Source organism: Hippocampus bargibanti, linkage group LG19, assembly GCF_051943395.1.
Source record: "Hippocampus bargibanti isolate YZ-2025 linkage group LG19, ASM5194339v1, whole genome shotgun sequence".
In the NCBI taxonomy this organism is placed as follows: Eukaryota; Metazoa; Chordata; class Actinopteri; order Syngnathiformes; family Syngnathidae; genus Hippocampus; species Hippocampus bargibanti.
Window position 1 is genome coordinate 6,311,044 of NC_142752.1, and position 24,251 is coordinate 6,335,294.

General features: G+C 41.4%; 1 protein-coding gene across 1 annotated transcript; it reads right to left on the reverse strand.

The window, feature by feature from the left end:
• Window positions 1–29: 29 nt before the first annotated feature.
• On the reverse strand, window positions 30–24,172 carry usta (uronyl 2-sulfotransferase a). The gene is made up of 8 exons (XM_089021633.1): window positions 22,612–24,172; window positions 8,716–8,759; window positions 7,599–7,754; window positions 5,509–5,588; window positions 5,278–5,431; window positions 2,334–2,431; window positions 2,094–2,251; window positions 30–2,015 (listed from the first exon to the last, which is right to left on the reverse strand). The coding sequence occupies exons 1-8, from the start codon at window positions 22,850–22,852 to the stop codon at window positions 1,723–1,725; spliced, it is 1,224 nt and encodes a 407-aa protein (XP_088877759.1). The 5' UTR covers window positions 22,853–24,172; the 3' UTR covers window positions 30–1,722.
• Between the last annotated feature and the right edge of the window lie 79 nt (window positions 24,173–24,251).

The window sequence follows — 24,251 nt, forward strand, 5'->3', positions numbered from 1 at the left end:
ATCAACTCATCCAAACGCTTCCCACGGAATGCCAGGATTTATTATTATTTTATTCATTTCATAGCCGCCATTTTTTTGAAACAATACAATTATTCAAACAACAGTTTTGTTTTTCCTTCCTGAGAAACTGATGCAGAGTGCATAGACACGAAGAAGAAAAATAAGAATAATAAATTAAAAGAAAAGTAAACACAAAGCAGGACAACTTTGAGAGAAGACCGAGCAAGGTTATCGTATACGTGAAGGAATTGTTATTTCGCTGTTGGTGGAAGTCACTATATTCAGAAACGTTTAAAGCAATGTATTGTCTTTTTTTACAGTATACAGGCACTGCCTCACTTATAAACATTTTGGATATACAAATAATTCTGTTAGTTCAGACTTTTTTTTAATAAACTTTCCTGCAGCGAAATTTAAAATCTGGTGCCGCCGGTGGAGTGTGCTGCAATCTGCGAGGCAACACTGAATTCAATTGGATGAGACACAGCGCAATAAGCAAATAATATCTCGTGCACTGATATACCTGCTAGTATTTTGTATTCATAGTGTGTACATCTGTGTTACAGTATCAATCATGTTACAGTTTAAATACAGATAGCATGTCCATGTCTACAGCATTTTTTACATTGTGTGAGCACTGAGCTAACAGAAGTGTTAGGTCATATTGTTTTGAAGTTTAAATGCGTTGAAAGTGTGTGTGTGTGTGTGTGGGGTGGGGGGGGGGGGGGGTTCTTCATTTGGTCTCTTTCTGTATTTCCCTCAGATATATATTTTTGCAGTGGAATTACTTGTACCAATGAAACACGCTTATTTGCAACAAATAATTCAGGCCAACTTCAAGTCCCAATAAAGTGAAAGCAAACTATAAATCTCCGTTTTCAGCGACTTTGGTCAAACTCCGTCATAATTGCGCACTTTGCTGGAATTCTTTGAATTCATAAACGAGTGCAGACGGTTTAACCCTCATTTATACCTTTCAGAAGGACAATAAGATCTTTGAACAAAAACGCACCAATCACTCTTAGGCATGTTTCCAATAAGTGGTACAATTCGGTTTTGGTTCGATCGGATTTGGACTGGTGGAGCTTGATTTACATATGTTGCGTATTTTTCCTCTTTCAAAACTAAAAGTCAGCAATGGCTCAATTGTTTTTGGGGGCGGAGGTGAGCGATTTCACTTTGACAACTGTGCTGTGCAGATTTTTCAATGCATTTTCGCTCATCGAATGTTTCAGTTGTTCAGTTGCTCATATCCGATAAAGCGATTGTTTGAGAGTACTTGCAAAAAAAATTGCCATTCTTCTTCTATTCATTGATGTTGGGCTTCTTATATTTTTTTCCATGAATGATATAAGCACAGGCAACTCTTTGGCTTAACATACAATCCAATCTTCCAAGGCCTCAGTCCATATCCTGGTGCTTCATCTCTCCTGGAGAATACAGCAAGAACCGCTTTTGTGTTGAAGAATAAGACAAGAACAAAAAAAAAAAGGAAAGCTGTGCTTGATCTAAAACGGAATTAAGCCTTATTCCTCATGATCCTCAGTCAACTCTTAAATAATGTCCGTCCGATTTGTCGCCAGTGCCGAGGTCCCGTCCACCAGTCTTGTATCCAATGCAATCTCACGTTCGATTGGGCAACTGTCATCATCATCAGGCCGTCATCGCCGTGGATGAGGAAGCTAGTGTTTTACTGCTTCAAAAAAACATGAAAAATAGTTTTTATTGATGTATGAGCCAGTTGTTTGCGTCTTCTAGATCAGTATCCAGCTCTTCATCCTCATCCAGGGGCTCTGGCGTCCGGAGCTCGAGTTCCCGCAGGAAGTCGGGCGTGTAGGCGGGTGGGTGTGAGTCCGATTTAAGACCAATTTTCTTCTTAATCAAATGGAATTGGTCCCGGATGAAGTTGTAGAATTCGTATTCGTAGCGCATACGATGGTAGAGCACCTGCAACGCCTCCAGAGTGGGCGTGTGTTTGCGGACCGTGCCCGTCATGTTGCCCATCTTCCTGTGGTCTACATACAAACATACTTTTTCATAAGCACTTTTTTTTTGTTCTCAGACTAACATTAGAAATGAGGATGTAGACCTACCGGGGCTTTTATAGATATTGATCACTCCCGTAAAGTAGTGCGGTAGGAGCCTCTCCAACAAGAGCAACACATCTTCCAGTTCCTCCAAGATGCCCACCAGCAGGTAGTTCTCCAGTACATTCTGTTTGGCCCGCTCCAAAGCCCATGGACCGGGTTCTCTGATTGATAGAGGATAAAAAAAAATAAAAAATCTTAGTTGGGCATGTGAGACAAAATTAAGGCTCTTGAGAAAGCACGCACCTGCATTTCGGATGCTGTCCACAAAAATATGGGATGATGTAGAAAACTCGGGGGTTGGAGCACTCTGGGTAATTCTCCAGAATGCACACGTTTATGTCCTGGAAAATAAAAACAAATCAAACAACCAAGATTTGTTGAGCGACAAATAAAAACAGAGTCAAATGTATGTGGGATGTTAGCAGCCAAAACAGCCAAAGTGAACTGTACTAAACCATTATGTCCGCTAGAGGGAGCGCTGCACAAAAGCCTGCTTACAAAGCCATCAATTGGATTTCATCCAAGGTACACCCATGCCCCCCAAAAAGCGGCCAAGACCACATTTAAGAAGAAGCAACATCAGTTTAAAGGGCTTTGTGAAACGATCAAAATAAGGCAGGTTGGCTGAAGCTACCGATTAGCAGGCAATGACCCCATTTGAACGGAGCCATTTGTCAACGCCAAAACCAAGGCGAACATAGTCCATCACAGCAGATTAGAATCAAGCAGACTGGCCTCAACCTTGGAAGGGATGAACGCGAGACGAAATGCACATATCCACAAAGTACCTTGGAGACTTTGTAACTGCACATAATTGTCGCGCTGCACCCTACTTTTGAGGAATTCACTCATGGCTCATTTTTATACAGGGCATGCACGTCACTCACGCGCAAGTCATTAGTATTTGCGGGAGAGTAGCAGTGTGCACACTTGAGCTCATTGTCACTATTCTCTTCGCGGATTAGGCCCAATGAAAAGCCTTTCAAAGTGCAGCAAAACAGGCGCTAATCTGTCAAAACGCCTCTGGTCGCATTTGATGGAAATGCGAGCGTGTGAACTCAAGAAGCAGGTAGGAAGGAGGTTAAATTGTTTGGATTGTTGTATACGTTAACTCATTCATTTATTCGGGAATTGAAAATAGGACGTAAAGCGGCATTTTCAAATTTGTTCGAGTTTTGCTTTTTTCATGCTTGGGTGCTGATAAAACGCTGGTAATGACCTCTGGTAAGGTTTTTTTTGTTTCCACAAGGGGGCAGCATTTCCCTTTAACCACAGCAGAAGCTGGAATAAACTGCTATATAAATCCACATGTATGTATTGCATTGTATTTTGGACAGCCACCCTCATTTCAATGTCATATAACTCCAGACCCATATAACTTAGGAATGAACTTTTTTTTCTGATGAAAGAAGAGAGTCTAAGGTTTATAACACTGTAGAATGTTTATGTCCTAAAACTAAATGCATGTCCTAAAACTAAAAAAAAGTCCTAAAACTCAATATTCTGGAATTCAAATGACAATGATAAAAACCCTGGCACTGGAGAGGACACATTTTTTGCATTACTGGCAGTGAATGAGTTAAAAGAAATTATTTTTTGGTAAGTAAATGTTATATAGCTACAAATATTTATTTTGTCTGAATGTTACATTACTTTATTCCGTGATGCTAATTGTTTTTCTCATTATAGTTACAACATATAACAAAGAGGGTCAGAAAGTGCTTAAGATTGAATGACTGTCTGTGTCTTTTGTGTTGTGTCACATTAGTTGTGATTGAGTTTTTGTTTTTGACTTCAAGATGGCGCCCCAAGAGTGGCTGCCTTTACAGCAGCTCCTGTATTTTATTTTTGCTGCTCTGAAATGCATATTTCCCCAATTAAGACATAAAACAGCTTATTTAATCTACTTGAATCTAAATGGGTGTTTACTTAAACTGATGACATAAACGCACAACACAACAATCAATAAAGCAAAACAAACCACGTTTGGATGACTCCCAGATTTTCGGATTGGGCTCAAGAGCCAAAGTTAATCAATTCACCTTCGGGTTTGACGTCGGATGCCAAACATTGAGCAAATCTGCTTTTGCGTTTGGCTGCTAGCAAACAAACAAGGCTCATTGTCTGGCTTGGTTTGTTGACATGATTATGCGACCGGTCGTACCGGGGTGTGTGCGCAATATCCATCCAAATGTTACGCACATATGATTGGCACGTGCCTTCAAGGACACTTCATATGCGCGATTAGTTTGGAGAGCGACGCTGATGAAGGAGCTGGCAAAAATAGTTTTGATGCACCTCTCGCATGCCACGGCGAATGCCACACACACACAAATTCGGTCGCAGACAGCCAGCCCCCTCATAGCTTTCCGCTTGCGAGCACTTCCTTGCTTACAAAGGGATTCTATGCAAAAACGGGACCTTCACCTTTACCCCCTTCAAATGTAATAAGCCCGCCCCCCTTATCCCCAGGTGGTTTGCATACTTCAATAACTTGACTCACATGGTCCGAAACTGCGGGGAGACGAGCAACCCTCAATTACTACCAGTCAGACTAAATCCAGGATCACATTGTGTGAGCAATGAAAATTTGTCATTACAGTTTGAGTTTCCTGACTGTATTTTGATCATCCCATAATATTATACCGCTAACCACGGTAGGAGGCGTAAAGTCATTTTTGAGACATGGTCACCAAAACACAAGTTGCGATGCTTAACTCATTGACTGCCAGACATGTGCAAAAATGAATCCACTCCAGTGCCAGGGTTTTTGTCATTGTCACTCAAATTCCAGGGTCCACAGAATATTGAGTTAAAAAAATAGTTAATTCCTAAATTATATGGGTCTGGAGTTATATGAGCTTGGAATGAGGGCGGATGTCCAAAATATAATGCAATACATACTGTACATGTTGGTTTATATAGCGCTTCAACAACAGCTGAAGCGCTAACATGCAAAAAACGGAAAGGCTGCTAGAGGCCACGACAAGCGCTTTATCGGCACCCAAACAAGAAAAAACAAAACCCAGACAAATTCAGGAATGGTACTCTACGTCATATTTTCAATTCCCGAATACATTTGTGAATGGCAGTGAATGAATTAACGGGAGCGTATTATGGCGTACATGCAAAATGTCACCGGGGTCGTGGTTGGCGATGCCCGTCAGAGCGGCAGAGAGGAACCTACCAGATATCTCTCGTCATCTGTCATCTGGGGGGTCCGGATGAGGTGGTTCTGCTCACCCCTCCAGTCACCGAAGCGACGGAAAAAGTAGTTGGACAGGAAACGGTTGATGGGGTCGCGGATGATGTTGATGTAGACGGGCTCCTCGATCTTAAACCTGACAAACGGAAGCGAGTGGGAGGGGGAGGGCGGTAAGAACAACAATCTGAGGACAGCTTCAACATGTTTATTCACCTGGTAAAGTTGAGGAAGTGAACATGACGGGTGTAAAGGAATGGCTGAGGGATATTGCTGATGTTCTTCATCAGATCCACCTGAGGACACAGACAAAAAAATTAAACACTCTGCAAGAAATAATTGTTTTAAAAAAAGATATACATAATAGATGACCTCACAGATAAGGACCAATGAGCTGAGCTCAAAGCTAATGGAAGCTAAGCCTAACAATGTGCATCGGCCACTGATAAACACACATACGAGCGCCTTTTAGAAGATGAAAAAGTAACATTATAAACGAAGAATCAAATTGAGCGGATAATTTGAGAGGCGATTTGAGAAGTGATTCTAAATATTGTTAAGTGGTATTATAAAAATAATTACCATATGGTATTTTCCGGTGTATAAGGCACAACCAAAAGCCTTTATTTTCTTCTAAAGATGACCCTGCGCCTTATCTGTGAATTCATATTGAGCCTGAACAGGTCTCACAACTACTGTCAGCAGCCACCGACTCCATTTTCGCCCCTGAAGAAGAAATATTGCGTAACCCCACCCTCTACAGCAGCACCTTATAAATATGCTGTGCCTTATATTTGGAAAACTTTGATTAATTCATATATTATATTTGGAAAACTTTTTTCATTCATTGAAGTTCCACCTTATAGTCTGGTGCGCCTTATATATGGAAAAAGTTTGAAAATACACCATTCATTGGGGATGTGCCTTATACTCTGGTTTACCGTATACACCGGATATTATAGTATATCCTCCAAACCAGGATTCAATTTTTTTTGTGTTGTTGCAAAATGCGAATGTAAATGTCCCAGATATAAATATTTTAGTGTAGATTTAATGTGCTTGCTGTCAGAGCCGGTGAGCGAGTGCATGGAAAGCACGTGGAAGTTTCCAACATATAAAGAGCACTTTAAAAACACTAACAATCCAGTATGGGCATCCACAGCAATGGCACCACTTGCGCCATAAGTTGTCCCCTCCACCCCCCGGCTTTTATGGCCGTCTCGTTTGGCGGGAAAAGCTAATATTCCGGCTTTGAAACCTGAATGAGTCCCTCTTACGGTTCTGTGAAGGGCGCCGTTTATCGGTCAGACTCCCTGAATGCCCTGCTCTTATAAACTCACAGTTATGTCATCGCAGCGGCAATATGTATCCTTGTTTATGTACACAAGGGGTCTTAATCTTGGGCCTCAGTCAGCTTTGGGCTTCTCACCCTGCCACTGGGTACATTTCCATTTGCTCTGATTCAACTTTTGGGCATGGGACAGTTAAAAGGCCAGACGGCGTCTCCTTCACCAAAGGGAGAAAAACACGGAGAGATTCCAAGCATACCTGCAAACCCCGCCCCCCTGGCGTCCTCCCAGGACTCGTGAAGGGAAAAAGGGGGGAAGTGGAGTTGAAGGGCTGAGGGTCAGGGGGTCTCTTATGCCGCTGAAAGTTACATTTGTTTTTTTTTGGGGGGGGGTTGGGTACTGTGAGTACTAATGAGTTTGTAGCTACATTTCTCTCCAGATGCATCAAAATGACCAGAATTAATTTTTTAATCCATTGCAAAAGTGTATGCTTTCCTCTTTACAACTATTTGAATCATATTCATAAGTGGATGAGTAACAAAGAAAGCATATTTTCCGAATCTGAAGCCATTGTTTTGATTCTGCAGCAAGGCAAGACGTCTTGGCGTGACACCACGAACAAGGGGGCGCGACCTTCTGAAACTGGCCACTTCCGGGTTCAATTTGAAGTAGTTTTTGGACACTAAGTCATTTTTATTGGTGTTTTGCATTTGACTAAAAATATCAGATGCTATGAAACGTTTTTCTGATGTCAGTTAGGAAACAAAAAAGTGATGTCGGTTGTCCTTTAAGCAATCAGAGTTCAAGTTGACAACCCAAGGCCTGCTGGAAGCCGCTGGAAACATCAGTTTTTGCAAACTATGATTGACTCGTCATATGATTGGCTAGTCACTAGCCAATCATAGTATCACAAACCGTGAGTGATGGTCGCAAACATGAAACATGACAACAGCAAGTTTGTATGACCAGAAGTTTGATAAAAGAAGCAAATAACGAAAAAAAGCTTTTCTTATTCACCTGCTCATGTTTGGTGAGTCGTGTTTTATTGTGGATGTCTGATGAAATCAAATTGAAGCGATGCTTCTCGGCCAGCAAGCGCAGAAGGATGACGACGGTGCGGCTGCCGCATTTACCCACGCGGTTGTACACCACCTGACTTGGGAACGGGAGCACCTAGGAAACAAACACGTGCATGTTTACTAAATTTCCGGTATATCCCGCTGAGAGCAAGTTGCTCGGAAATGAATTTTTGTGACGCACCGCTAAAGCGGCCATGACTCAGTGACTCAATGGCATTACGACAGAATGAAAATAATTGAAGCCAAGTGTTAGCGAAGCAGAAGTACTCGGGGAGGGTTTGTCTGGAATTGGAATAATGTTGTTCTAAGAGCGTGTGTGTGTGTGTGTGTGTGTGTGTGTGGGTGTATGTGTGTGCACAGTGAAGAAAGCCGCAACATCACACCAGGTATCGCTTCTGCTTTGTGGTTTTGAAACAAAATTGCGTCCGTGTGGGAACAAGGTGAGAATGTGCGGACGTCGCTCTGTGTGTTACAGGGCCTCCCAGATGATGGGCGGCATGCCATGCACCTCCCGCTCCCCACTCATCCCCAAAAAAAGGAGATTCACAGGTTATGTCGACACATTCACAAGTCCATACTCGTTTCAGTCAAGCGTGGCGCTTGACTTCATACTTGTTGCAATGATAATTCAAAGCCCATAGGACGTAGCGGTTCATGGACTGTTTCCATATTCATCATCTTCCATAAAAAAAATCACGTTAGCGGCGAATGTTACATATTCCCCACCTCCGGGGTATTTTATCAACGCCCTGCTTAAAATGACAACTGATGTTTTGCTCGCATTGCACGCGCACCTGTGTGTATGCGCGCAGATGTGCAAGCGCGAACGGTAAATGTGGCCAAAGATTATAACTTTGACATGCAAAAATGAGAGCGTTGAGAAAAACCACGCGACGCTAAGAATAACGTCCAGACGGATAAGCAGGCATGACAAGAACGCACCCAACCTTTGTTTTTTTTTGTACTAGCGTTTGAAAATATGACTTTTCAGGGGGGTGTCCTTTGAAATAAAAATAAATCCCCAACACGAGATGTTTCCAGAAAAAGGGACTCACTCTTGCAACAGGGGGCCCGTGGTCATCCTCGTATGTTGATGACCCTAAAAAAAAGAACACAAAAACATCATGTTACAGGAAATTGGAACAATGTCAAGCTAAAGTAACTGTAAATGTTTCTTTATCCAGAAAGCGAACATTTTTTTCAGTTTGCTGTCAAGGAAAGTTGATTCTCATTTACATGTCTATGCATTTTTTTTCAAACATTTGCGCTCACATTCACACCTCGGGGACAATTTAGTGTCGCAATAACTCATTCACTACTCTTCCCGAATTTATCAATCTCCAGTCAGACCTCTGGCAATGTTTTTCCGTCCCATGAAGGAATGTTGTACAGCTCCCCACATTTCAAGCTCAGATAACTCCAGACCCATACAATGTAGGAATTAACTCTGTTTTTCCTGATGAAAGAAGAGAGTCAAAGGTTTCTTGCATTGCATTTCATGTGTATGTAGTCCCAAAACTCAAGATTCTGTGGGTCTTGCAATTGGAGTAAAAATGACAAAAACCCTGGCACTGGAGTGGACACATTTTTGCACATTGTGTGGCAGTGAATGAGTTAACCTGCCATGCATGTGTTTGGAATGTGCAAGGAAAGCGGAGTACCTGGAGAAAATCCATGTACACCCAATGAGAACACGCAAACTTCACACAGGTAGGCCAAAGCCGGAATCAAACCTTGTACCTTCGCACTGCGAGGCGGACATGCTTACCAATTGCTCACCGAACCACCTTTTTTTTAAGGGGATACACACGGACTCACTTGCGTTTTAGTGAACGTAACATGAGTGGGGCGTCTAAGCGGTTGTGTTAACGACGGATCACTTTTTGGAGTAATTTATGGTTGGGTGGAGCAGCTCGTTCCAACTATGCATGGTCTTGAAAAAAAGTTAATCACGTGACTTGTCACCTGACTCCTACTAGCATGGGGGAGGAATTGAGAAATCACAAGTTCACCAAAGGACTCAGAATTTTACAGGCCTGATGCTGTTAATACCATTATTATTTCTATATAGATTTTTTTTTCCTATGCGGTTATCACCTGTAATGACGCCAGGGTCAAAGATAAAGAACTGCAAGTTTAGCAACTTGCTGGTTCAAATTCCGGTCTTTTTCCGGGTTATCACCCGGCAACTAATGAAGACAAATTGAGGCTGTTCGTATACTTTTTTATAACGGGGAGGGAAACAAGTCAAACATAATCATATTTGGGTGGGGTGGGGGGGGGGTCTAAGTGTGTGTATGTGTGTATGTGTGCGCGTGTGCGTGTGTGGAAGTGACTGATGGCCGAGCGAAGTGGAATGTGGCTGCGCGCAGGCACGTAGCTAAAAGCCCTAATTGGATTATTGGGTCACAAGATCTGTGGCTTTTTTTTCTGGCCCGCAATTGCTTGGCCCAATTAGCATCTCTATCAATAAAACCTCATGAAACCACCAAAGCCCATTCACCCCACCCAAAAAAGAAAAGAAAAAATAAACAATACATCACTTTTCACAAGCCCTTAAATTTGATTATGATAACTGTGTGGGAGTTTTCAAGGCCTCTGGTCTAATCTAACTAATGTATTAGAATCAGAAAGCCTTTAATAGTCACACAATGGGAAACTTTGCAGTCTACAGCAGCAAAATTAAGAGGGGGATAAAAACAAAGTATTCTGTGCATAATAGAAATAAAATAAATACACAAAATAGTACAACCAAAATGGATTTAAAAAGGGTGAGGAGCTGCTGCAGCCGCACAGGGGGGCGCCATGACGGGGGGGGGGGGGGGGGTCACAACAGCTGCAGCTGTAACAAAGCAATTCACATTATAGTCAACGCAAAGCAAAATAAGTTTAATGTTCCGATACTATGACACTGATACCATTTTCCAGCAAAATTCCAAAACATACAGTCAAAGGTGGTTATGACACAGTGCTCCATCTATAAGTGATTAAAAGAGATAACAGCCAATCGCACGTGGAGCCAATCCAACCTCTTTGGTCCCTTGGAACGCGACGCTAGGCTACGCTACGGACCCGTAAACGTCTATGACAGCCATGCAGGAATGGTTGATGATGAGCACGATGAAGCCAAGCGGACTCGGAAGGTCACTGGGCTTCTGCCCTGGAATGTTCCACTTGTGTCCAAGCCGATTACAGGTTCTCCAGAGAGTGTCAATGTCAGGCCTTCTCAACTTTCACCACATGCCTGCTGTCTGAAGATTGTGCACGATCCCTTTTTAAAGACAGACAGACATGGACGTTTTTTTTGGGGCGAGGGGGATTTTTTGAGAACTCTTTATAGAGTAAATGATAGCTTCTACGAATATTCATGCTACAATGATATAAGGTGTCTGCCAGTGCATGCAAGCTACCATCTTGTACTACATTTCATTGTTAATGCGGGCCAACCAAACTTGATTAAATTCCCAAGTCAGTCTCTTTTTGGTCAAAACGGGGTACCAATCATTCAAACTTGTCCGAGTTAAGAAGCACCAAGATAGTAATAATTGAGCTCACAGAAATAATTACCGTGAAATTGTGTGTCAATTTATTTCTAACTTATTCACTGCCATTCATGAATTTATTCAGGATTTGAAAATATGACATTGAGTGCTATTCCCAAATTTGTTCGGGTTTTTTTTTTTTCATGCTTGGGTGCAGGTAAAGCACTGGCCCTTGCCTCTGGCAATGTTTTTTTCTTCTCCACAATGGGGCAGAATTTCCCTGTTTTCCATATTAGCACTATGTTACAAAGCGCTACATAAACCAATATGTATGAATTGCATTGAATTTTGGGCAGCCGCCCTTATTTCAAGCTCATATAATTCCAGACTGATCTAATTTAGGAATTAACTCTTTTTTCTGATAAAAGAAAATAGTCTATTGTTTCTAACGCTGCATTTAATGTTTATGTAGTCCTAAAACCTAATATTCCGTGGGTCCTGGAATTCAAGTGACAATGACAAAACCCCTGGCACTGGAGTGGACACATTTTTGCACATGTCTGGAAGGGAATGAGGTAATTCATTCTCATAAAAAAAATACCCACACATCGACTACAGATTATGTAACCCTGTTCTTTTTCACTGCTAACGTATGTAGTAAATGATATTATGCAATGTTGCAATAAAGTGCAGGAGAGATTTTGCATAGTAGTTGGATATGAACCCTTACAGGGAAACCTTAGGAAAAAAATCCGCCTGTAACACTGTGGACGCAGATGTACCATAAAGTCGATTGCATAGCTTTGTACACTTGACTCTTATAAATTTAGAAACATAGCCATCTGCTTTTCGGCCACAATTGACACCATATGCAAACACACAAGTTATATGCAGGCATGTATGTTTGTGTGTTGCCACCCCACCCATTGATTGGGCGTATTGGAGAAGCAACCACAAAACTAATTACAGAAAGGGGTCACGGTCCACGCGAACTCATCCTCGTTCTACATCATCTCGTTGTCATGTCAAGAGGGTGCAATTACAACACACCACGCCATCACTCTGTTTTTGCAGGTGCTTAAGACCACAATGTCAAACTGAGGCGACGCTTTCCATTTATTTCGGGGATATGGTTTGCGACCGCTGAAACGCACCACCGAGCAAAGCTGTCAAATCCAACATGTGGCAACTCCCCCCCACAAAAAAAAATAAAAGATAAAAATCTGGTTTATGGAATGCAGTCCCCAGTTGTGTCAATTTTCTCCAAATTCAAAGTCGCGCAAAGGGGATAAAACCAACAGACAAAAAAACATTGCAACCTTATCCAGACAAATTCATCATCGTAAAAAAATGACACGAGGATCAATTGGTTATGTCGTGAAGGGAGAAATGTTGTTATCATATGGATGAATGTGAGCTGACATCAGTGCGAGATTAATTTCTGGCAGGTTCCTCAGTGGCTCGACATTCCTGGCTGCGCACTAAATAAAGACATTCTCTCGATTTAGATGGATGCCAAGTGTCACTTGAAGTCGCGTGGAAGATGAGTAATGATCTTAAATCACATCAAAAATGTGGTTACCGTCCCTCGAGGATATCGTTTGCTGAGCAAGCATGTAGTCTAGACATGCACATACAGTTTAAAAGTGCAAAACCTGGACAGTTGATTGCACAACTGTATGTTTTTAATGTTCCTGTTGTGTTTATTATTTTGCTTTGTGTTGACTATGATGTGAAGCGCTTTGTTACAGCTGCAGCTGTTGTGAAAGGGCTATATAAATTTGGATGTATTTTATTGTATTGTAAAAGTCAATGGGAAAAAATTACATTGCTTACCAAAGATGCATCTCAGAAAAATAAATTACTAGACCACTGCAAAGTTATTTTATCATGATTTTTATACTTTTGGTATTCATCGTTAAACGATGAGTTGGTGACGAGTCCGTACGTAACGTCACTAAAGGCCCGCCCTTTACCGTAAAAAAAGACGCATTGTAGCGGTCCTTCCATCACGTCAATGTATTTTGCTGTACTTGTTTGGTCTGGGGACCTCGTGTTGCACCCAAAAGCCGCCAGAAGGGCGTCCAAGCTCCATATGAGGAATTTATCAGCCTGTGGAAACGGAGGTGGCCACAGGAGGTCGCCATTTTGTGCCTCTTTTTTGGGTGAGAGATTTTCCCCCAATGTTGCCTCAAAATGGCAAAAATAAATTATTTAATCGATTGCAAACATGTATGCTTTCCTCTTCCAGCAGCCACAGACTCCATTTCCCACTGTAGAAGAAGTAGTGCATCAACCCAGCCTCTACTCTAGCGCCTTATAATGTGGTGTGCCTTATATCTTGGAAAACTTTTCTATATTTAAACTGCATATCATATTTGGAAAACGTTTTTCATTCATTGAACATGCGCCTTATAGTGCAGTGCGCCTTATATATGGAAAAAAAGTTTGAAAATACATCATTCATTGGGGGTGCGTCTTATACTCCGTTGCGCCTTATACACCAGAAAATACGGTGGCTATTTTTACGCCTGCAGAGACTCCGTCAACAATGACGGAAGACAAAAGGGTAATAAATGGAGGTGGGGGGGACAACAACAAGGAGAAAATCTGAGCGGCCAGATGATGACAATGGCAGAGAATAAAGGAGCAATGCAACACATTGCTATGATGGAATGTAATGACGGCATTTGAAGGTGGAGAAGGAGGAGGAGGGGTGGGTAACATTGTAGCAGCTTTCCAGAATGACTTTACAAAGAGAAGCACGCACCCCTGTGACTTCCTTTTGATATGTCGTCTAATCCGTTGAGCCTTTGTAAGGTAGGATAAATCAAAGTAGCAGTAGAAGAGCTTAATAAAGTCAGACGTATAATGTAAGCCAATGTCAGTGCGCCAGGATTTCATTCGAGGAAGAAGACGTAGGTTTTCCGTAATTTCTGGTAAAAAATAAGTGGGAATGGTAAGCAAAGAGGGGAAAAAATGCATGTCTTGGTGTGCACGTGTGTGTCAGCGTGAAGGACTGCAGCGCTTGCTAATTATACAGTGCACGAGAGAGCTAGTGAAAGGGTCACTTAAAAAAAACAGAAAAATTTATAGGCACGGTATGATACATAATGTTTACATTTAATTTTATTTCGGAAATGGCCTTTTTTTTTAAACGTGTCAATAATTATTATAGTAGAACATTTATTTTTTTTTATTTTTTTTACAGGATGCTTACACCTTTTTTTAAACAGGTCACAAATTAAATTAAAAAAAAAGATATTTTTTAAAATTATCTTGAAAATCTATAATATAAAAAAATCTCCAAATAATTAACAATAAATTAATTCAAATAATATGGAATGAAAATTCATTATTATTCTAAAAAAATAAAATAAGGTTGCTTACATATTTTTTAAAACAGGTCACAATTTTTTAAAGTAAAAAAAAGTTTTTTTAAATCATCTTGAAAATCTATAATATAAAAAAAAATCCCCATATAATTAAGAATTAATTCAAATAATATGGACTGAAAATGTATTCGTATGAAAAAAAAACATTCTTACACATTTTTAAAAACAGGTCACTAATTCTTAAAATTAAAAAAGTTTTTTTTCAAAAGCATCTTGAAAATTTATAATACAAAAAAAATCCCCAAATAAGTAAGAATTAATTAATTAAAATAATATGGAATGCAAATTTATTATTATTAAAAAAAAAGAACATGCAGTCAATAAACCGACACTGTTGACATATTCCCCAATGTTGGGTCACTCCGGCGCCTGTAGCAAGAGCCCACAGAATGTGTGCACGTGTGTCCATTTTCAGCAGAAGCACCTTGTGACCCTCATGACTTCATCGGAAAGCCTCCTGAATAAAAAGGAAAAAAAAGGTTCCCGTTCCCATTTTCCCGCTTCTGTTATTTTCCTCATCAGGTGCCAAATCAAGTTCGCGTGCTGTATGGGGAGCACATGTCATTGATGGGGACTGGCTGTAGACGAAGGAACACATATTTATTGGGGAGGGGAAAACATCCGAGCGTTCATGAATCAAAGTGGAAATGGTCCCGATTGAAGATGGAAGGGAGGCGACGGAAGATCGAGTTAAAAAGGCAACATCATCCCCAAAATAAAACAACAGCATGGATGTATTTATGGACGAGGCCTTTGAAGGACGTCTGGGGACGGTCTTGGGAACATCTGTCTGAATTAAAGGCGCAGGATGGCGTCAACTTTGCAGACGACGTACATAAACGAGGACGCTTAACTTTGCATTTAACGACCGACTAGATGCCGATTAAATCCATCACTTGGCTCCAATATCGGATCAATCAGGCAGATGCGTTTGTGTTGGCGCTTGACGAGAAATTGTGTGACATTAACAGAGTGGAATGAATATGATTAAGCACATCCAGTGACAACCGGGAAAGCATACATTCAAGAACAACAACTAAAACTAAAAAAATATCTTGATGATGTCTTGAGACAAGTTTGTGACTGGATCAATTGAAATCACAGGTTAAAACATAACTTGTACTCAAGCATATATACTTTATCCTCTGTGAAGAACATCATATTCGTGCTGTACTGATAAGTTCGGATGAGTTGAGTCAACTCACTGAAGCCAAAATCCATCTGTCTTACACTGCGCCCAGGTGGCCAAGACAGACATCGCAGATAGAGAGGCAATATGAGCATTTAAAGGACAACCGACGTCTCCGGACAAGTTGTCCATAATTTGTAAAATGGCTTCAAATGACTTCTACTGAGCGTATTTTAATAAGATTCCACCACATATAGCTATATTTTACGTTTTAAGACTCACGCTGAATATTCAGGAAGTCTTGTTTTTGAGTTGGTGACGAGTCCGTACGTGACGTCACTAAAGGAACGCCCCTGACCGAAAAAAAGACACATTGTAGCGGTCCTTCCATCACGTCAATGTATTTTGCTGTACTTATTCGGTCTGGGGACCTCGGGTTGCACCCAAAAGCCGCCAAAAGGGCATCCAAGCTCCATATAAGGAATTTATCAGCCTGTGGAAAGGGTGGTGGCCACAGGAGGCCGCCATTTTGTGCCTCTTTTTCGGTGAGAAATTTTCCCTCAATTTTGCCTCATAATGGCACGGTATAAATTCTTTAATTGATTGTAAACAGGTATGCTTTCCTCTTCAGAACTATTTGAATCATATACATAACTGGATGTTTAACAAGAAAGCATATTCACCGAATTTGAAGCCATTGTATTGATTCTCCAGCAATGCAAGACGTCTTGGCGTGACGTCACGAACTGGGGGCGGGACTTTCTGAAAATGCCCAATTCGCCGCTCAATTTTTTGCAGATTTTGGACACTTTAAGTCATTTTTATTGGTGTTTTGCATTTGAATAAAAATATCATACTGCGTGTTTTGGGTATTTTAGATGCTATAAAATGTTTTTCTCATGTCAGTTAAGAAACAAAAAAGTGACGTCGGTTGTCCTTTAAATCCAAAAACAATTTGGGCCTTTTTAACTTTTGCTTCAACAATATTCATGCTGATATCGCGCTAACACTCACACGTGCATAGTTTTTTTTTTTTTTTTGGACAGAAGTAGTTCAGAGCCACCGTGATATTCAGTTGGTGTTTAGTGCACTTTACCATAATTGTCATGTCTCTGCTGGTGAGAGATGATAAAAAAAATCAATCAATCAATAAAAAAATTTAAAAAAAATGACGGAGACTTGACAGCCCGCAACCCCGAAATTTTTTTATCCATCAAACGACACTCGCAAAGGCTTGCGGCTTTCCTGCTTCTGTAAACGTCAAGGAAAGCCGCAGAATATTTGCGGTGACAACAACCCACGAGGGCCCCATTCAAACTGATCCGAAAAACCCTTTATTTACCTTGCACGCTGGGAGCGCTCAGACCACACCCCACCCCCATCCAAAAATAAAAAAATAAAAACGTGCATCGGTATAAACTCAATAGAGTGTGAGAACTACAAAGTAAGATGACTCACTGGAAGGTAATAAAGCTAAGTAGAATTTAAAGGCAATTTCTTACATGTGTAATTTAGCATTCCAAAGCATTTTAAAAATAAATAAAAAACATGTCCAAGACTATGAAAGTAATCATAACCCAAACAAACAGCATGTTGCTTAGTGTTATCATCTCGACATTCTTTCCCCAAAAAGGAACGTTTAATTTCTTCCAGGCATGGAAATGAGAGAATTTACAAGAAAAAATAAATGATTGTCTTGTTTCCTCCAGTACAGTTGGGGATGTTTTTACACAACCCGTGCTACTCAACATCAACTACAACATTTTTGTGGATCATTTTGGAGATTTTTCAGCGCGAGTGAGCAGGTCGCGAAGGTCACGGAAGTGCAACACCGGAGCGTTACATTTTAAAAATGACTGACGTGAATGTTTACTTATCTCGTGGACTACGCAGATCGCATATTTCAAGGAATCGGGCGGATTGTCAATGGGAGTTGAGTGGAAGGGGTAACAGATGACCACAGACGACCTGCGCGAGGGGCTGACAGGTTGTTCTGAACGAGATCGATGGAAATGCTCCAGAAACATCAACCCAAGCGAGAAAAAACTATGCTGAAAAAAACCCAAACATCATGTTCTACAATGCCCCTTGACGCCTTGTTAAAAAATAAAAAAACTTGCTCTTTGGAAGCCACCATTCAGAATTGCGTTCCAGACGTCGCCTCCAAACATCTGGGAAAAAAAGCGGAGGAGGGGGAGAAAAAAAATAGCACACTTCTGAACGTCAAACAGAAGGACTCGGTACAGAGTGGGGGGTGAAAAAAAAAATACATATCCGGTCTAAAGTGTGACAAGTGATGGCCGGATGAGGATTTTAGCACTCGCTCTTACATGGAGCAGGCAACCATGTGTCAGGGACATTTTTTAGTCCTGAACACAAATGTTGGTTTCAGTTGAAGAGAGAAGGAAGCATTTTGGGACCGAGGTGCTAGCTTTGCTTTCCATGGGGAACGGCCACATTCCTTAGGAAGAGGTCAAAAATGCTCCTCGCTGGCTTTTCTACATAATAAGCTGTCCCCTTGCACTTTTTTCACCAATGACTGCACTCCAGTAGAATGCGCCGCCAATGGACAATTTGAGTCACGATTGATCCATCAGGCCCTTTTTTTTTTCATAAATAAGATGTTGAGTATGACCTTTGTCAAAAAAAATGCAAACATGACAGTGAAAAACTGCACCAAACATTAAAGGACAACCGACGTCTCCGGACAAGTTGGTCCATAATTTGTAAAATGGCTTCAAATGACTTCTAGTGATTTAATAAGATTCCACCGCATATAGCTATATTTTCCGTTTTAAGACTCGCGCTGAATATTCAAGAAGTCTTGTTTTTGAGTTGGTGACGAGTCCGTACGTGACGTCACTAAAGGACTAATCAATCTAAAGCCATTGTTGTGATTCGCTAGCAATGCAAGACGTCTTGGCGTGACATCACGAACTGGGGGCGGGACTTTCTGAAAATGCCCAATTAGCAGCTTAATTTTTTTGCAGATTTTGGACACTAAGTCATTTTTATTGGTGTTTTGCATTTGACTAAAAATATCATAATGCGTGTTTTGGGTATTTTAGATGCTATAAAACGTTTTTCTGAAAGTGACGTCAGTTGTCCTTTAAGTTATTTAACCGAAAACAATTCCTGAGCGATATGGTTGCCAACCACAATGCATCCCAAGGGGTACGCTTCTGTGATTGCTTATCATCCTGGCCGCAACACTAGTTACAACCAAGTCGTTATTTTCACTTAAATGTTTTGTACAACAAAAAGCATCAAAGAAGCGGGATTTTTAGCACTTAAAATGTAACACACATGATGTATGTCAGTAGCAGATGGCAAAGGAGGGCTTTCCCTCCAGTTTACACACCTGCTGTCCATCTCAATAAGTCACGTTAAGGTCTGTCAAGCGTTCGTCGGATTATTTTTTATCCCGATTCTGACGTTGTCGTCAGGTATTGAATTCTCGATCTTGCTGAGCAATGCCACATAGATTCTTGCCTCATTATTTTTCTTTTTTGCATTTTAACTGTAAAGTATTTTCCCCATCATTTCATTTCGAAATGTGAACTTGGAACATTTGTTGGGTTCCTGCAGTTCAACTCATCTGAACTCATCAGGGTATGTATGCTATATAAAAACATAAAAGCCAGCGCCCTTGTGGTTTTACCAACACGGGCGGGGCACACTAGTTCCATCTGTATATTTAAGGCTGCTATTTTGAAAACCACTACTTATTTCTTTGTGGTAAACTCAGCCAAAACAGAGACAGAACGTATGCCCGCCGTGAGGGGTGACCACCATGTAACACGCTCTGAAAAGACCACCACTCTGCACGGCCAGACCCCAATTCAAGAGAGTAATGACTGACTTTCAGACGTTTGATCCTCTATAAATAAATGGAAAGAACGGAAAACGAGCGGAAGAGGCAGCGCGTCGCCGATACGGCGAGACAATAAATGGGTGGAATGTTGAAAAGGCAAACATTGAAAAGTAACGCTAATGTGCGAGAAGGAAGCTGCAATTAGCGCGTTTCTAATTGGAAGCACAAACGGAGCTGGAAAGGACAATAAAGGTTGGATGAAGCCAAGGAGGCGTACACTCAATTTACATGTTGTAAGCAAACAGGCAATTTTCTCACAAGAACGCTAGTTATCCCGACTCTGATCTTCGGAATTATAGGGCTCTCGCTTTCAAACTGACATCCAGTCATGGTACCACCCCAAGGTGGCCCAGCTAGCCACCCACAAGATTCACATCCCAGCAGACGATTACCCTTGAATGCAATGTTACTTTCGAGGAAAATAAATGTTTGGACAGATGTAGGCTGAACAATAGCATGGGAGGTTTATTTTATTTTGGGGAGGGGTGAATGATAATGTTTATGAGATGGTATATTTGTTGGCTTGATACTAACTTCCTGGTTTGCAGGCGAGAAGACTGCAGAATACCTTTATTTTTTAATCTGAATTGTTAGATTAGATTAGATGAGGCTTTATTCGTTTCACAATGTAGAAATTTACATTTCACAGCAGCAAAAACAAAATACAGGAGCTGCTGTAAAGGCAGCCACTCATGCGGTGCTATCTTGAAGTCAAAAAGTATGTTAGTTAGTTTGTATGCTTTGTCCTATTTAATGGATGGTGACCACTCCAGTGCCAAGGTTTTTGTCATTTTCACTCAAATTGCAGGACCCACAGAATATTGAGTTTTAGGACTACAAAAACAGTCAATGCAGCGTAAGAAACCTTAGACTGTCTTCTTTCATCAGAAAAAAAATGAGTTAATTACTAAATTATATAGGTCTGGAGTTATCCGAGCTTGAAATGGGGGCAGCTGTACATAATACAATCAAATACCTGTACATATACTGTATATTGATTTATACAGGGCTTTAACAACAGCTGAAGCTGTAACAAAGCGCTAACACGGAAAAAAGGGAAATGATGCCCCTTGTGGAAGGACATGGCCAGCGTTTTATCAGCACCCAAGCATTATAAACCAAAACCCGAAAAAAATCGGGAATGGTGCTCCATATCACACTTTTCAATTCCCAAATTTGGGAATGGTAGTGAATGAGTTAACTTGAATTGAACTCCCGCCGTAGTCAATAATTAAACCTAAATATGACGTCTGAACCACCTGCCCATTCATATAAAAAAAGAGTAATTATCCTTTTATAGACCCTTAAAATAAATGAACAAGCAGACTGGAAAAACAGGTACAAAGAAGAGGGATTTATGGAGCAGAGCATTAGGGGGGAGGGACGCTTGTTTATCCACCCCGACTGCTTTTTTTTAATGAAGCATCTGATTGTTTTGGCATTTGAACCGGACATGACGCCAACTACGAACCTGTTGCAGTGGCATGCAGACTAAATTTGAACTGTTTTTTTTTCTAGGTAACATCCATCCCTACCTTGGACTAGCTGGCAAAGGTTTATCAGCAAAGTGTATATGTAACAATGGAAAAAACACTTTTGAGTGAGAGACATACGAAAACTACTTCCAGATTTGGGATGACGGACGGAATGTGACACATAAGATTTTGTCAATGCAGCTTTTTAGTCGTTCTCTTTGCTAAACTGGCCCTCACTTCTGGGCCAAGAGACTTTAAAAAAAGGGCTCTTTGAAAATTTACCGTGTTCAAAAACACTCAATGTTTTGCATTTACTGAACCGGTTCGCAATCCCTGAGGGAACTCAGAGATATTTATGAAGGATGGAATCATGCAGTTGACCCCATTTTATTAGTTTCATCCGGAACCGTTTTGAGCAGGAGTAGTCAGATCTAGTTCATATTTCCGACTGCCGCTTCTCTGCCATACGGAAGTAGCAAAACAACCACTTTCCTTGTATTCTCTCCCTTTTTTAACAAAAGACAGACCGCTTGTACCGACAACGCCGAGGTCAAGAGGTCAAACACTCCATCAGTCTTCACACCGAAGGTCTGCTACCTTTCTTCCACTGCACGTTAACTGAAATCCTCCCAACGCCGACGGAACAAAAAAGCCTCTGTTCCACTTTCCTTGCCCTCCCCAGAGAAACCGAGCTGCTATTCTCTGACGCTTATAAACACACCCCCACATTCATCTTGGGAAAACAAGCCGGTAGAATGTCAATAAATCACTTTATCATTTGGATGTGCTTTAAAAAAATGACGGGGGGGCTATGTCATGCATACTGTACATTTGGTGCACATATTACATAATATTTTAATTTACTGGATACTGGCACCTTTTCCAAATATCCCAGGAGCAACACATCTGATTCAAATCGGGATTGTCCAAATGTTGCTTCAGAGATGGTGACTGAATCAGGTGCTTTGTGCCTGGGAAAGCTGGAAAATGGTCCTTGAGAGTTTTGAAAGGCGCTTATAAATTATGAATACCATTATAAGAAACCCTTCCTGGGAAGGAGCCAGACTATAAAGTCAAAATTACACACATCAAAAATTATAAAAGTAAAAGTTGTAGACATTCAATCGTGAGGTTTCCACATAAAAGTATGAATATGGACTTCCTATCACAATCATGGCATCAAAGTGGGGGACGTGGACGCAATATGGTGTCAATGTGATTTTGTGGTTTTTAGATCAGTGCAATCGTTTAATTCGCACACACATGCTAATGAAACTGTAAAATGCATCTTTAATGCAACGTAAAATGAAAACTGTAATTAAAATTGTCAACACGCTTTAAGTGCACGTGCGTTATTTTGTTTGTTTACGCACACGCGACAGTGCGAAACGCAAAATTGCTTATGACAGGACGTGACAGTGTGTCGATTGCTAAGGCACAGAAAAGCGTTAAAGTTGTCGACGTGAACAGGAGATAAGTTTTACGCACGCAGCAGACTTTTGAGCTGTCAGTCTTAACACGCAGAGGCATGCAGAAGAGACTCAGAAAAAAAGAAAACAAGGGGATGGGTGGACGGGAGGGGGTGAGTTGACTTACCGAGATATTGTCGAATATCCAGCAGGACTCTGGGGGGACCTCCGTTGAGCTGATAGAAGAGGGACGACAGGCAGAAGACGAAAAGCGTCGCCATGCAGAATCCATACGCTCGGAGTGGGAAACGCCAAGGAATGGAAGCGAGCGAGCACAACTTGTGGTGGTTGCGGTGGTCCTTAAAGTGGGCGAATTGGGGGCTCTGGTTGTTGCTGTGAGGCGGACTACCGCTGTAATTCTTCATCATCTGCTCCTCACGAGGCGCCGTGCAAAGTCACCCATTGGAGAACCATCGGAAAGTCCTACTTGGAAAGAGAAGAGGAGGAGGGGGAAAAAATCCCCCCTCGACCGTCACCGGCTCCTCTGTTGCGCTCCAGTCCGCTCGAGGTGGCTCCTCGCTCGGCTTGCCTCTCTGTGTAGGATCCGGCTCGCCTGTAGCGGTTCTTTACGGGCTGCTTCAGGAGTCCATCCTTCTTCTTCCAGGCCAGCTCTCCGTCTTTTTTGAAGGGTGTCAGATTACTGGACGTGGAAAGAAAGAGGAGGGGGGAGTATCGTGCAGTCAAAAACTTCCAACTTCCATGAATTTGCACATCTGGCTTGGAAACAGCGCCGTCGAGTGGTTAAACGAACACTAAATACAGTACCTGTACAGTGGGGCAATCACTTACAGTCGTCCCTTGTTACTTCGCGGTTCGATTATGGCGATTTTGATGCATCACTGATTTTTTTTCAGAAGAAAAAAACCTTCAGAAAAATTCCGAATGACTCGGAGGTTTTGTACATTGATGTATCTTAATTGGTTTACAGCCACGTGGATTGGCTGTACATCTTCTCAGCCCCTGCCCAGGACACATAACTATTTCGCAGATTTTCATCTATCGCGGGTGGCCCTGGTCCCCATTAACTGTGAAAAACTGGTTACTGCATTTGCAATTTATTTTTACCTTTTCTCCTTTTGCTTATCTGCATTGACTAGCGAATAATGAGTATGTGGAGGTCACTTTTAATTTTGCGCAAGCAAAACACATTTCTAATTTTATTATTCAGAATTGTTCAATTTTTTAGTGCTTAAGTCGCATGGCCTGCAGTGTTTGAGTTGCGGCCGATAGAAGCTCCTTGCAATTATACTTATTTTCTACGTGTCCATTCAATAAATGTCTGGACGTTTATTGCAACTCAGCCTGAAAAAAATTACGCACGACACAGGGATAAAAACAGTCTCTTAATTCAGTGGTCCCCAACCTTTTTTTTGCGCCACGGACCAGTTTCATGTCAGACAATATTTTCACGGACCAGCGGATAAAGAAACTTTCCAAAGACTTTTGGTTTTTACTCATTTTGCTAGCTTACGGTGGGCTCATTTTAGCGGTATGTATCACGTGACCTAGACAAGCGTTTTGACATGCGTCAAGAGTAAGTCATAGGCGGATGCAATCTGGTAATTTTTCATTTTATGTAAATTGTTTCTTTCTGCGTGGCCCGGTACCAAATGACCCACGGACCGGTACCGGTCCATGGCCCGGGGATTGGGGACCTCTGTCGTAATTGATTAAAATGGAAACAAAGACAGACGCTTACCTGAAAGACAAACGCTCCATTTGCTTACCTGGACATCCACGTTGTTGATAGGTTGCAGATTGTTACAT